At 41.2% G+C, this 14,880-nt stretch overlaps 1 protein-coding gene across 1 annotated transcript; it reads right to left on the bottom strand.

The window, feature by feature from the left end:
* Positions 1 to 2,670: 2,670 nt before the first annotated feature.
* On the bottom strand, positions 2,671 to 13,094 carry ARPC3 (actin related protein 2/3 complex subunit 3). The gene is made up of 7 exons (XM_029233089.1): positions 12,984 to 13,094; positions 10,668 to 10,767; positions 7,285 to 7,361; positions 5,210 to 5,278; positions 3,917 to 4,043; positions 3,465 to 3,559; positions 2,671 to 2,984 (listed from the first exon to the last, which is right to left on the bottom strand). The coding sequence occupies exons 1-7, from the start codon at positions 12,987 to 12,989 to the stop codon at positions 2,922 to 2,924; spliced, it is 537 nt and encodes a 178-aa protein (XP_029088922.1). The 5' UTR covers positions 12,990 to 13,094; the 3' UTR covers positions 2,671 to 2,921.
* Positions 13,095 to 14,880: the final 1,786 nt, after the last annotated feature.

Here is a 14,880-nt window from a genome sequence, read left to right as displayed (position 1 = left end):
GGGTATACATGTATATGTATAGCTGATTCATTTTGTTATACGGCAGGAACTAACACACCATTGTAAAGCAATTATACTCCAATAAAGATGTTAAAAAAAATGGATCAAAGACCTAAAATTTCTTGTTACATTAAATTTCTTGTTACGTGAAAAAAAAAAACCTAAATGCAAGAGCTAAAAGTATAAAATGCTTAGGAAACTTAGCTGTAAATTGACACTTTGGTATAGGTAATGGTCTTTTAGATATGACACCAAAAGCATAAGCAACCAAAGAAAAAATAGACAAATGACATTTAACTAAAATTAAATATATCTCTGTGCTTCAAAAGACACAATCAAGAAAGTTAAAAAAAAAAAAAAAACAGGGACCTACTGTATAGCATAGGGAACTATACTCAATGTCTTATAATAACCTATAATGGAAAAGAATCTGAAAAAATGTACTTTCCTGTATACGTGAAACTAACAAAACATTGTAAATTAACTACACTTCAATTTAAAAAAAAAGATCTTCATGGGAAATAAACATTTCATTCATGGCAAAAAAAAAAAAACCTATGGAATGGGAGAAAATTTCTGCAACTCATATATCTGCTATAGGTCTAGTATTCAGAATATATATAAAAAACCTACAACACAACAACAAAAAGACAAATCAAATAAAAAATGAGCATAGGATTTGAATAAACATTTCTTTTAAAAAGTTATACAAAAAAAAGTTATACAGTCAATATCCACATGAAAAGATGTTGAACACCACTAGCATTGGAGAAATACAAATGAAAACCACAATGAGATACTTCACACCCACTAGGATGGCTACACATCAATAACAAGTGCTGGTGAGGATGTGGGGAAATCAGAAGCTTCATACACTGCTGGTGGGAACGTTAAATGGTGCAGCTGGTGCAGCCTCTGTGGAAAAAAGAGTCTGGCGGTTCTTTAGAAAGTTAAATATAGCTACCATGTGACTCAGCAATTCCATTTCTAGGTATATAACCAAAAGAAATGGAAATGTATGTCCACACAAAAACTTGTACATGAATGTTCTTGGCAGCACTGTTCATAACAGCCAAAAAAATGGAAGCCACTCTGATATTCATACACTGATGAATGGATAAACAAAATGGGGTCTATTCACACAATAGAATATTACTGAGCCATAAAAGGGAATGAAGTACTGATACAGGCTACAACATAGATGAACCTTGAAGATTATGCTGAGTAAAAGAAGCCAGACACAATAAGACAAATATTGTTTGATTGCAGTTATATGAGGTACTGGGAAAAGGTAAATTCAGACACTGAAAGCAGATTAGAGGTCACCAGGAATTGGGGGTTACAGGTACCAGGGGTTTAATGGTTAGTGCTTCTGCTTGGGGTAACAAAGAAGTTTTGGAAGTAGATAGTGGTGATGGTGGTGCAACATTGGGTATGTAATTAATACCAGTGAATTATATACTTAAAAGTGGTTAAAACATAGTAAATGTTATATTTTACCACAATAAAAAAAAAGAAAAAAGAAAAAGGAATGAGGTACTGATATAACATTGATGAACCTTTTTTTTTTCTTTTTTTTTGCGGTACGCGGGCCTCTCACTGTTGTGGCCTCTCCCGTTGCGGAGCACAGGCTCCGGACACGCAGGCTCAGCGGCCATGGCTCACGGGCCCAGCCACTCCACGGCATGTGGGATCTTCCCAGACTGGGGCACAAACCCGTGTCCCCTGCATCGGCAGGCGGACTCTCAACCACTGCGTCACCAGGGAAGCCCAGATGATCCTTTTTAAAAAAAAAAAATTATTTATTTATTTGGCTGCACCAGTTCCTAGTTGCAGCAGGCAGGTTCCTTAGTTGCAGCATGCAAACTCTTAGTCGCGGCATGTGGGATGTTCCCTGACCAGCGATGGAACCCAGGCCCCCCTGTATTGGGAGCATGGAGTCTTAGCCACTGGACCACCAGGGAAGTCCCTAACATGGATGAACCTTGAAAACATTATGCTGAGTGAAAGAAACAAGACAGGAAAGACCCCTTGTTTTATGATCCCATTTATGTGAAATGTCCAGAATAGGCAAATCCATAGAGACAGAAAGTAGATCAGTGGGAGGAAAGGGTTGGATAGGAATTGCGGGGGAATGACTGCTGAAGAGTACAGGTACATCTTTTTTGGGTGGCAAAAATATTCTGGAATTAGTGGTGACGACTGCAAAACTTTGTGTCTATGTTAACCACCACTGAATTGTACACTTTATTTTTTTATTTATTTTTATTTATTTATTTTTGGCTGCGTTGGGTCTTCGTTGCTGCACGCAGGGTATTCTCTAGTTGCGGCAAGCGGGGGCTACTCTTCATTGCAGTGCGCGGGCTTCTCATTGCAGTGGCTTCTCTTGTTGCGGAGTGTGGGTTCTAGGCACACGGGCTCAGTAGTTGTGGTTCACGAACTCTAGAGCACAGGCTCAGTAGTTGTGGCACATGGGCTTAGTTGCTCTGCGGCATGTGGGCTCCTCCCGGACCAGGGCTCAAACCTGTGTCCCCTGCACTGGCAGGCGGATTCTTAACCACTGAGCCACCAGGGAAGTCCCCTGAATTATACACTTTAAAAGGGTGAATATTATCTCAAAAAATTTTTAAGTGAATGTCAAAGATAAGCAATGAAGTTTTTCTGACATGAAATGTTAGAAAATTTCTTTATTATTACTCATTAAGCACCAGCTTAATACTGCAGAAATTTCAAATCACCCATCAACAACTCATTCTTCCCCACCCCTCAGCCCCAAATTCTTGATAAAGAGATCTTCAAGTAAAGACACACTCTCTTCTCTCCTCTGTATAAAACTTTATGAAATAAAGGCAAAGAACTGTGTACATCTCGCTGTAAATGCTGCCCACAGCTGTGGAGACAGTGTCTGCCCAAGGCTCCCTTTACTGTCCAGGTCCTGAAAGACTCTTGTTCATGAATTGTCTCTTCACAAAGCAAGTCCACCACTAACAAGAGGGGACAAAACAGAATGAACAGTGGTGGTCAAATCACAATGCAAGTTCAAGGTAAGGTCAGAATATGAATTTACTTAATAACAAAACTTAATATTGGTCTGGCAGCCCTTATATTATATCAACTCTTTGAAGATACATAAAAAATTTTCCTCCCTCCCTCCCTTCCTCCCTTTCTTTTGGAGTGACTCACAGGTTACTCAAAATAACAACAACAAAATAAATGTAATACATTAAAGCTATCTCACACAAAAAAGCTGTTCTATGGGTTTACAATGCCCCAACATAAGAATATACAACCAAAATTTTTTATTACATGCATTTCATTACTCAGTGTGATTCAGTGAACTCCTACTATGTATAAGGCACCAAAGTTAAGCAACACTGCAATGCAAAAACTAAAGACCTCAATGTGTTTAACAGTGGCTACAGGGTAAAAGGTGATTTATCAACTAAATAAGAAAAGAGTTTTACCTTGCTGGGTTTATCATTCTGAGGGTCAAAAACTTTCTCACAAAGTCTCAGTCCAGTCTCTTGCCTCAGCTGTTGTAAGTAGGCCCTCATCACTTCTAAAATCAAGAGCAGGTAGAACAATAAAAAAATGTATTTGAGAAAGCATCCCAAATGGGCTGGCTACTGATCTCGACATTGACCTTGGCAATACATTTCAATACCTTCGAACAGGATAAGAAATAGGAACGACAGTTCAAATGGTTTTATAACTATACTCATTTTGGTCCAAAAGATTCTCCACATGTCATGCTTGTTGCCAAGGATCTTTTGTGAGAGTGAGTAGTAAGATAATGTACGGGCTAAAGATTCCACTCTCAATCTGTACACCAGTCAAGGCAAGAAAAGGAGGGGTGTTAAGAAGTCCAATGGAGAAAATCTCGTGCCATATAGGAAGGTAGAGATGTTGTTCTTACCATCTTCCTGTTTGTTTGCAGGTTTGGCGTAAATTGCATTAAGTGGAAAACCAGGCTCTCCAGGAATGGGAAAATTAGTGATTCCCAGTGTATACATTTCTTTCTCGCCTTGGCTTTTAGAATTGCACTTAAAAAAAAAAAAAAATTATATACACAAACATAGGGAAAAAGGATAGTAATATCCAATTTTCAGTTTTTTATCTAAGTAGCCATGTCTGGGGTTATGTTTTTGGTGTCCTTTTGCAATCTGGTGAAGCCTGTAGGCCCCTTCTCAGACTAATGTTTTAAATGAATAAGATAAAACAGAACTACAAAAGAAACCAATTATAGTGATATACAATAATTACCATATTAAAACATCAAATTTATCACACAGTCAAACATGTGCTTCTTTATTAATGCACTAAATAACAAGACCCAGCAGTGGGCCTAACAACTAAATTTTGAAGTAATAATGAATGTAAACAAAATTTCAAAATATCTTCAACTCTAAATGTAATATGAAAACGCTGGGGACTTCCCTGGTGGCGCAGTGGTTAAGAATCTGCCTGCCAATGCAGGGGACACGGGTTTGATCCCCGGTCCAGGAAGATCCCACATGCTGTGGAGCAACTAAGCCCGTGTGCCACAACTACTGAGCCTGCGCTCCAGAGTCTGCGAGCCACAACTACTGAGCCCGCGCACCTAGAGCCCCGTGCTCTGCAACAAGAGAAGCCACCGCAGTGAGAAGCCCGTGCACTACAACGAAGAGTAGCCCTCGCTCGCTGCAACTAGAGAAAGCCCACACGCAGCAAGGAAGACCCAATGCAGTCAAAAATAAATAAATAAATAAATTTATTTATTTAAAAAGAAAATGCTACAGAAAGTCACAGGTATTGCTAATACTACTGTGGATGCTGCCTACATTAATCATTAAAGTAAATGCTAAATTTCAGTTAGAGATTAGTGAAAAGAAAGATGTAATCTTTTCTCCACTCAAGTTCATGGAACCTTGAATTCTATCCTTGGACCCCAGGTTAAGAACCCTTGAGCCAAGGGCTTAAAAGGGAATTTTTTGGTCAAGATTTCTGTCTTGGGAAAATATATGCAAAGCCTTAAAACACCACTGCCCTTATCTTCTCATTAGTCAACTACAGTATAAGTTCAGAGATCTACATTCAGATTTTCCAGATCTTCCTCTCAAGTCCCTGCTCTAAGTCAGAGGAAATATTTTCTACTTGTCCTTAAAGTCTCAACAAGTCTAAATACCTATTAATTTGTGTTCCTGACAAATGATCATCCAAGTTTAATTACCTTTTGGAGTTTCTTTAGACACTCAGAAATGTAGAGAGTTATATATATCAAGGTCCTATCGGCTTCATTCTATGGGAAGAAAACAAAACTTAAAAACAATTCCGATCAAAACCTAATAATTATGTGCAATAAATGAATTCAATCTTTGTCTTTTGATTTATCAACTGAAAACTGTGAAAGCAGTTACTACAGCATCAAAAATTCCCATTCTCGGGCTTCTCTGGTGACGCAGTGGTTAAGAATCTGCCTGCCAATGCAGGGGACACGGGTTCAAGCCCTGGTCCGGGAAGATCCCACATCCTGCGGAGCAGCTAAGCCTGTGTGCCACAACTACTGAGCCTGTGTTCTAGAGCCCGCGAGCCACAACTACTGAAGCCCGCGTACCTAGAGCCCATGCTCCACAACAAGAGAAGCCACCGCAGTGAGGCCCACGCACTGCAATGAACAGTAGCCCCCGCTCGCCGCAACTAGAGAAAGCCCGTGCACAGCAATGAAGACCCAACACAGCCAAAAATAATAAATAAAAATAAAATAAATTAATTAAAAATACATAAAATATTTTTTTAAAAATTCCCATTCTCTGCATGCAATCTTCTCAAGCCCCCTTTCTGTCTGCCCCTGGGGAGGGAGCCACCAGCTTCCACCCTGAGCTTGTGTGGCTGCCCCTGTTTTCACCCTGAGCTTGTGTGGCTGCCCCTGTTTTCCTCAGCTCCCTTCGCCCTTGGGTTCCTGAAGAGTTGTGCCAATAGCTCCTCATTCTGTGTAGGAAGGAGAGTTAACAAAGCCTCCTGGAAAACCTGAGATGAACCATACGGCTGGCTAACCTTTAAAAACTCTTTCACTTCAGGATCTCTGCCAAGAACAGAAACATTTATGACTCTAAAGGAGGAAGCAATTATTTCACAAGTGACTTGTTTTTGAAGAGCTTCATTAGCCCAACTCTTGACCTAACCCAAAGGAAAAATGTGGAGAAGACAAATGGATGCTAATCAAGTGTGGCACATACTTCATGTCAAATTTTACACAGATTTATAATTTTAAAGAAACAAACTACACTTTTCCCTATTTTTAAGATTATATGATATTCGAGAGAGAATGAAATGTGGCAGAACTTTAATTACAAACACCACACTTGAGACTATGCATTAGATATAGAAACATCTATAACATCATAGAATGTTTAGACCACAGTTTATAGACCAAGAGTCTACAAATAAAGATTTCACACCCTGCTTGATTCCGAGAGATTAAAGTTTGGCAAGGAGTTGAAGTTCCATATTCTAGAACATTATCAAGAAGATTTATTGACATTCCTTGTAACTTGCTCATAGCAGCATCTCAGAGAACTTCCTTTTCCATCTCCCCCCCTCCTTTTCTGCCCCCACCCCACTTCTGCCTTCCTCCTGAGCTCACAAGAACTAAGAGCAGAAGGGAAGAAATGGAGGTTGAGGGAAGGGTCCAGGTCATTGAATTTTCTTTATCTCTCCATCTTAGGTCCAGGACATAGAAGTATATTAAAAAAGTAACATAGCATGCAGAATTTTTTGGTTTTGGACTGTCATACAGTAGGCGCTTAATATTGTTGAATAAGTATAAATAAGTGTCTAGACCATGGGCTGGTAAATTTCCTCTGTACAGGACCAGATAGCAAGTATTGTAAGCTTTGTGGGCCATAGTCTCTGTCACAACTACTCAACTCAGCTATTGTGGCATGTAAGCAGTCACAGATGATATATAAACAAATGCACGTGGCTATGTTCCAATAAAAGTTTGTTTACAAAAAGAAGTGGTGGGCCAGATTTGGCCCTCAGGCTGTAGTTTGCCAACCCATGGTGTAGACCTTGGAGGAAAAATGAGGAACTAACATTGTTACAGAATTAGGCACTGTTCTGGATTTTTAAAATCACACAATCTCATTTCATTTAATTTATTCCTTACATCAACCCTGACTGCCAGGTTGATACTATCCCCATAAGAAAACTAAATTAAAGAGTAAAAGCTCTATACAACATTGTAAATCACCTATACTACAAGAAAAATTAAAAAAAAAAAAGAGTAAAAGCTCTGTACTTTACCTTAATTTCATAGTTTTTGAAGAAGACATTGGCCTTGAAGTAATAGATAGCTTCATCCACAATATCTGTATCTTTTGCTAAGCAGGACACAAGGGGAGTAAGGCAGAAAACATTAGCCAAATGTAAAACATAACATCTAAAAAAGGTAAAAAGAGGGGCTTCCCTAGTGGCGCAGTGGTTAAGAATCCACCTGCCAACACAGAGGACATGGGTTCGAGCCCTGGTCCAGGAAGACCCCACATCCTGCGGAGCTACTAAGCACGTGTGCCACAACTACTGAGCCTGCGCTCTAGGGCCCGCGAGCCACAACTACTGAAGCCCGCGTGTCACAACTACTGAAGCCTGCACGCCTAGAGCCTGTGCTCCACAACAAGAGAAGCCATCACAATGAGAAGCCCTCGCACCTCAACGAAGAGTAGCCCCAGCTCGCCGCAACTAGAGAAAGCCTGCGCACAGCAACGAAGACCCAACACAGCCAAAAAATAAATAAATAAAATAAATGTATAAATAAATAAATAAAAATTAAAAAGCTATCAAGAAAAAAATATCCAAGCTCAACGGTCAAGGGTTTTGGAGTTTTATAAAATAAGATGAGGGTACTGAAATATAAAGTCTTTAGAAACAATTTCTAGAAAAATAAGCACATGATTTATTCTTATAGCTTTATTGTTTTACAAAAATGATACATGCCCATTAGAGAAATTAATTAATCAACACAGAAAAAAAACTTAACTGTCACCCTAATCTCACTACCCAGAAATAACTGCTCTCAACATTTGGTGAACATCACTCCAGACACTTCTCAATACATTTATAAAAACAGACTGAGACAGGCGATTGGGACTGACATATATACACTAATATGTATGAAATAGATAAGTAATAAGAACCTGCTGTATAAATAAATAAATAAATACATTAAAAAAAAAAAAAAAGACTGAGACAGGGACTTCCCTGGTGGTCCAGTGGCTAAGACTCCATGCTCCCAATGCAGGGGGCCTGGACTTGATCCCTGGTCAGGGAACTAGATCTCACATGCATGCCACAACTAAAGATCCTGCGTGCCGCAACTAAGACCTGGAGCAGCCAAATAAATAAATTTAAAAAAAAAAAGACTGAAACATAGACTAACTTTAATAAAATGCTTTTTAAAAAATACAAAGTATTCAATATAATTTTATTTGACCTTACATACTATAGCTTTAGGTAAAAAACTCTTAACTGTCATTTAGGAACACACTGGGATTCACACATACATCTTTCTTTTTACGAAAACTGACTTCAAATATATTTGTACAAGCTGTTCAGATGGCTAGAGACTGAAAAAATCCAGAAGTACTGTTGCAACAAAGACAGATCTCATTACAAAATTTCTTTGCCTTTTTTTGGGGTTTTCCTTTTTTTTTTTTAAATTTTAAAAAGGTCAAAATCCCAGGATCTTGATATCCAACAGCTGGTTTCAGCAATGCAGAAATGGTTACTTATATTTCTCGTCCCTGACTTCTATCACTCTCACACAGCAGAAATGTAAAACAATTCTGAAGTTTTGGTACTCTGAAGAATTTCAACAGAATTCTTTTTTTTTTTCCTTCCTTTTTTAAAAAAATTTTTTGGCTTCGCTGCACAGCCTATGGGATCTTAGTTCCCCAACCAGGGATCAAACCCATTCCCCCTCTAGTGGAAGCACAGAATCTTAACCACTGGACCACCAGGGAAGTCTGCAACAGAATTCTAACTCTAGACTTGTGTTCCCTGCAATCTATTTTCTTATCTGCAAAAAGGAAACTTCCTCAGATCATCCAAACAGCACTTACAAGAGCCAGCTAGTTCTAAATGTCACATTGCAGGGAGGGGGAGGAGGCTAGACTATAGGATTTAGAACCTAGAAGAGTGTTTGGCATATAAAAGGTGTTCAAAAGATATTTGTTGAGGGCTTCCCTGGTGGTGCAGTGATTAAGAGTCCGCCTGCCGATGCAGGGGACACGGGTTCGTGCCCTGGTCCAGGAGAATCCCACGTGCCGCGGAGTGGCTGGGCCCGTGAGCCATGGCCGCTGGGCCTGCGCGTCCTCCGCAACGGGAGAGGCCACAGCCCGCAACGGGAGAGGCCGCAGCAGTGAGAGGCCTGCGTACCGCGCGCGCGCGCACACACACACACACACACACACACACACAAAAGATATTTGTTGGATGTAAGTAATTAGATTAATGTTAACAGTTACTTAGTCTACAGCACAGGCTTATACTTCTCCATAATTCCAATTCAGTCCTAATCCAGCCCCCAGGGAAGAGTTAAGAAGTCACTCCTTATCTACAGAAATCAGAGTTCCGGTTTCTTGGGGTCCCATTCTCCCTCAAGGGCCCAAGAATTGCGAAGGTGGTAATTAGATTTACTCCATCCTTGGTCAACTGCATCTTCTGATATATAATATGGTATTTTGTAACTATCTGAGAAGAGCTTTGGGCCAACACTGACTCTTATTCTTCTTTTGCACTGTAATTCTTTTACATTATTTTTTCTCTTTTTGGTCTGCTTTTTCCCACTGTTCCTTTTTTTTATCTCAGAACAAGTAAACAGTGTGGTGACTCACCAAATTTATTAAGTTTACTGAGCTTTCAAATGGTGTTGAAAACAAAATTAAGAGGAATTCAAGTCAAATAATCTGGCAGAAGAATGGAGACAGGGTCAGTACAAAACTGGTAATCCAAACTACAGTCTTGGAAACCATGAATGGAACTCAGTGCAGGCGGAAAAGGTGTCTAATATAATACAAATTACACTGTTGGCAGAACATCTCAGAATGTGTCAGAAGAGTCTCAGATAGCATCTGAAATTAATGAAGCTTTCTGAACAGTAAAGAAAATGGCTCACCCTTGCAAAAAAAAAAAAAAATGAGTACCAAGAAAGAAAGTAAAGATATAACGTTCAAGAAGCCAGAGAAGAAATTAGTAATATTATACAGGATACTTAAGATTGAGGTATTGCTGAAAACTGAGATCCTGAAGAATGGACAAAGAAAGTAGATTTAAATAAAGAAGAGGTTAAAATACATTTTGTTTTTTCCAGCTTGATGACAGAGAAAGGAGGGAGACATGGCGTTCTACAGAAGTAGCAGCATTAGTTTTTAAGAAATGATAGTGATGATAGAAGAGTGTTGAGAATTAAGCACATTTCCTCTTCCCTCTCAACAAAATATCCTGGAGAAATTGGCAGCAATAATACAGTTTCTTGTTAAATGCAACATATACCCATGATCTGAAAAGGTCTAGAGCACAATATCCCCCAAGCAAATAGAAAATACAAGAGCAACCTGAGACAGAATTTCCCTGATTTGACGTCAGAGGGTTTCATACCAAAATCTGAAAATAATGGAGTTTCGACTTACTCTCTCTAGGGGCGGGTCCTTTGAACTGACTTCTGATAGGCAACAGTGCCATGTTTCCAATGAGTTTCGTGTCAGGGTCCATGAGGGAAGAGTGGTAAGCCTGTAGTGGCAAGCCAGGTAAGAACACAAAAGCAGAAAGAGAGCAAATGTCAGCAGGGCAAACAAGTACATTTCCCTAAAGGAAAAAAAGACTAACTCATCCAAGATTAACTGGCTCATGAAAACTGACTATTAAATTTTGAGAAAATTTGAGGCAAGCTGGTTGCTGAACACAGCCATTATTAAAAATGAAATTATATAAATTTACAATTATGTAAATTATATTACAAACAAAGGTAATAAATACTTGAAATTTATTACTTCCTATTTAAAAAATTTATTTTTAATATGATCTTAAGCTTATTTATGTCTTTTGTATCTTTATGGTGTAAATACTATATAATGAGGTGCTAATGTGCATCTCTTCCAGTTCCACATTCAGTGACACCACATTGGTAACTGGTGGAGTATTTACACTATAGAAATAGGCAAACACCATATAAATCAGGAGTACCCAGCCCCCAGCTGTTATTAAACCACAACCCAAGCACTGGCTCTTCAGCTCTGCCACTTCCTGGCTTTATGCCTTTTGACCAAGACATCACTTTTCTTCTCTTAGCCTATTTCCAAATTTGTAAAATGAAGAGATACATACTTGCTTTCAGTGGGTGGATGGGAGTTAAAGGAGGAGGGGGAAAAATCATATTTATGAGAGCAATTTATAGGCTGATTTCTAGTTCTGCTTTTTACAAGATGTCTGGCTTTTTGTAAGACATGGGCCCCATTCAGTTATTCATTCATTCATTCATCAAAAGATTCCTAAGCACCTTCTGTGTGCAAGGCATGCAGATCCAATGGCATGCAAGGCTAGTATGAGCTCTGTCCTTGAAGAATTTTCAGGTGAATGGAGAAGACAGACATTAAGTCTGTCTTAAGAGCACCCGGACAGGGGAAGTCCAGGTGCTCTAGGTGCAACTGGAATGATGAGTACAAAGCTTTAGTGTTCTGGTAAAATCTGGATTTATCAAGATTTAATAGTGTGCAGCCTTGGGCAAGTTACTTAACTTCTCTGAGCCTCAGTTTCCTCCTCTGCAAAATGAGAAAACAATAACATATCTACTTGATAGAGTCACTGTGAGGATTAAATGGGATAATTTATATAAAGTGTGTAGCTCAGGGCCTGCCTGGCATACATCAGGAGTCAAATGGTAGCTATGAGATCCGTAAAAATACGTACCGATAACTATGGTTTGCTCCCTTTTTTTACAGATATGCTTCATCTAAACAAGCCTCTACCCTCCCCTTCACCAGCTATACTGTCTTGTTACCCATCTATTTCCTTCATGGCATTTGTCATTATCTGAAACAATCTCCTTTATTTTATTTGTATTTACATGTTTATTGTCGGTGTCCCCATTAGAATGTAAACTCCTTAAGAACAGTGATTTGTTGGCCTTATTCACTGCTGTCACAGTGCTTGGCATGCAGCAGGTGCTCAGTAATGTGTGTCCTATGAATAATCACTTGTTATTGAACCTCTTTTTTCCTCATCTGCAAAATGGAGACCATGATGGTGATAAATCTACCCCAGAGACTGGCTGTCAGAACTTAAGAGCAACCAAACCGCCATCAATTTTTACTCCCACTCTGATGCACGCGAAAACAGAAACATCTGGAAACCGGGCGCGGACCTTGCGTCTGCTCTGAGAGCCCTAAACCCAGCGGCGCAGGGGTGGCCGCCACTACCCGGGTGACAGGGGAGGAGTCCGGGAAGTGGGGTCTCACAAATGACCAGCAGCTTAAGAGACCCGCCCCCAGAGGCGGAGGAGGAAGTGGGCCTGCAGGAAAAAAAGAAGCTGACTCTAGACTTGAGATATGAAAAATTAAAAGGGCAGCCCTGGCCTTCGCGGCTCTAGTGAGGCTTTGGGAACCCTGCTGGAGTCGGGGGAAGGCAGAAAGGGCGAGAAAAGGGGTCGGGATTGGAGAGGAGAGGGCAGAAGAACTGAGGCAGTCTCCTCAGCACGTCCGGGATCTCCGGCCCACTCTGCCGCGCCCCGGTCCTCCAAGCCCGGTCTACAGCCCCGGGCCGCCCGAATCCTACAGGGGCCGGCCCACCCGAATCCTACAGGGGCCGGCCCGCTCCTCTCGCCTCTCCCCTTCTCACGCCCCTGCTTTCTCTCTGCCCCCCTCGGCCCGCTTTTCTCAGCGCACCCACGACTTCTCGCCACTTTCCCAAATCTCCGCCTTCTCCCAACACCCCCAGCTCGGCCCCTTTACCGGCATCTTGGAGGCGCCCGGGTTTCAACCCCGATGAGGAGGATCGGGTTAGAGCGCGGCGCTTCCGGTCTGGCAGCCCGGGCGGGGTAGGCGGAAGTGAGCCGGAAGGGGAGGGCGAGGGCAGGACGCCGCGCTTCCGGCCTTGCTGTTCGCGGCTAGCTGTTGCGGCTGCGCGGATACGCAGGGGCATCAGGGGGCGCCCGAGCCTTAGGCATGGGCTCTGAGTGTCGGGCATGCGTGAGGTGTGGGCAAAAGTGGAGATGGATCTGGGGGTACTGAATCCCAGTGATAAATCACCAACTTCCTTTGTTTTTCCTTAAAGATCACCTTTTCAGTGAAGCATTCCTTGGGGCACACTATTTTAAATTCAGTCCCACTTCACTCCCCTTTCTCTTTTCTTCCTTAGTTCTGATTCTTTTTAGTTTACTTCTGTGTTTTGTCTCCCTCTCTCCATGTGAACGTCGACAAGGATTGTTTTGTTCACTGCTATATCACTACACCGATAACAGTGATGGTACATGGTACGCATCAATAATACTTGTTGAGTGAAAGAATGAACTCAGTCCACTGATTTTAAAAACGGAGGAAGGATCACAGTGAGAAGGGATTTGTGTATTACTCGTGTGATTATGTGCTGCAATTCTTTGCGTAATGGTTGAGAAAATGGACCCTGGGTTTGAATGCAGCTCCAAGATTTATTGGCTGTGTAACTCCGGGCAAGTTAACTTCTCTGTGCCTCAGTTCTTTGTCTGAAAATGGAGATAACAGTACTTACCTGTTTTCTGAGGATGAAACGAATTGCATGTAAAGTGCTTTGAAATTACACGCCCAGAACATACTAAAAGCTCAGGAATTCTTAACCTATTATGCCTCCGGTTAAAAGCCAAGGTCATTGCTGCTTCTGGCCATTTCTTCTGCCAGTGCCTCAAACTAGATTACTTTGTCCCATGTTCCCACAACTGATTTGTTATTTACATCTCTGGCCAAATTGCACCTTTTAGGGGGAGACTTATTTGACGGGCATGCAAAGTAGCCCCACAGTCACTCTCCATTTCATTACTGTTTTCTTTTCTTCACATTCCTTATCAGAGGTTTCCTTGTTTATGGTTAGTCTTAAGGGCCCAGCATATCATCGCATGACAGTAAGGTCGTGTTTGCCCTAGGCAGTCCCATCTTAGCCCCAGTGCCTGGCACCCACTAGTAAATTTGTCTGAAGAATCACATCAGGCTCTCCTACAAGACAGTGAAATCCTTCAGGACTGGAACTGTCATATTCATCTTTTAAACTCCAGTGTCGAGAGGGGAAGGAAATGGAATCTGACCCTTCACCTCTTCCCCACAGGCACACACCAGACTCTCCAGAAGCTAAAGTAGGGAGGTATAGCTCAAGGAGTAATGAAGAGGGCAAATGAAAAGCTGTCTTTTCTTTCTTCCCCTCTCACATGACAATAACATTTCTAAAATTTAGCAACACTGGGAGATCAGGGTGTTTTTGACCTTTGCATCCTCAAGGGCCACAGAAAAAGTCCCCGAGCAGCCCAGCACGTCCTCATGTTGTCCACTCATCATGTTCTCCTGAGTGCCCTGTGAGAATAGCTCACACCAGCGGACCATGGTGCAAATACCCAACTCCTGCCCCCAGCCTGGGCCGCTAGGCACAAGTTACCACTGATAGCTATGGCCCCTCACACTTTGCATCTTTAATGAAAATGGATCAAATTTGACACTGCAGGTGTACTTCTGCTATCTAGGCCCAAGAATGATTAAAAATTTAACCCAAGTTACAGGTTTTCTACAAGGACTTAATCTGCAACTGCAGGAAGATCCAGCACCAATGGAGACCAGACCTGCTGTGAGGATTAAATGAAAGAGATTATGCAAAATGCTTCTTCTTAGC

Source organism: Monodon monoceros, unplaced genomic scaffold (assembly GCF_005190385.1).
Source record: "Monodon monoceros isolate NGI ecotype Baffin Bay Population unplaced genomic scaffold, NGI_Narwhal_1 Super_Scaffold_1, whole genome shotgun sequence".
Lineage (NCBI taxonomy): Eukaryota > Metazoa > Chordata > Mammalia > Artiodactyla > Monodontidae > Monodon > Monodon monoceros.
Note: the sequence above shows the minus strand (reverse complement) of the source record. Positions and strands in the feature narration are given on the sequence as shown.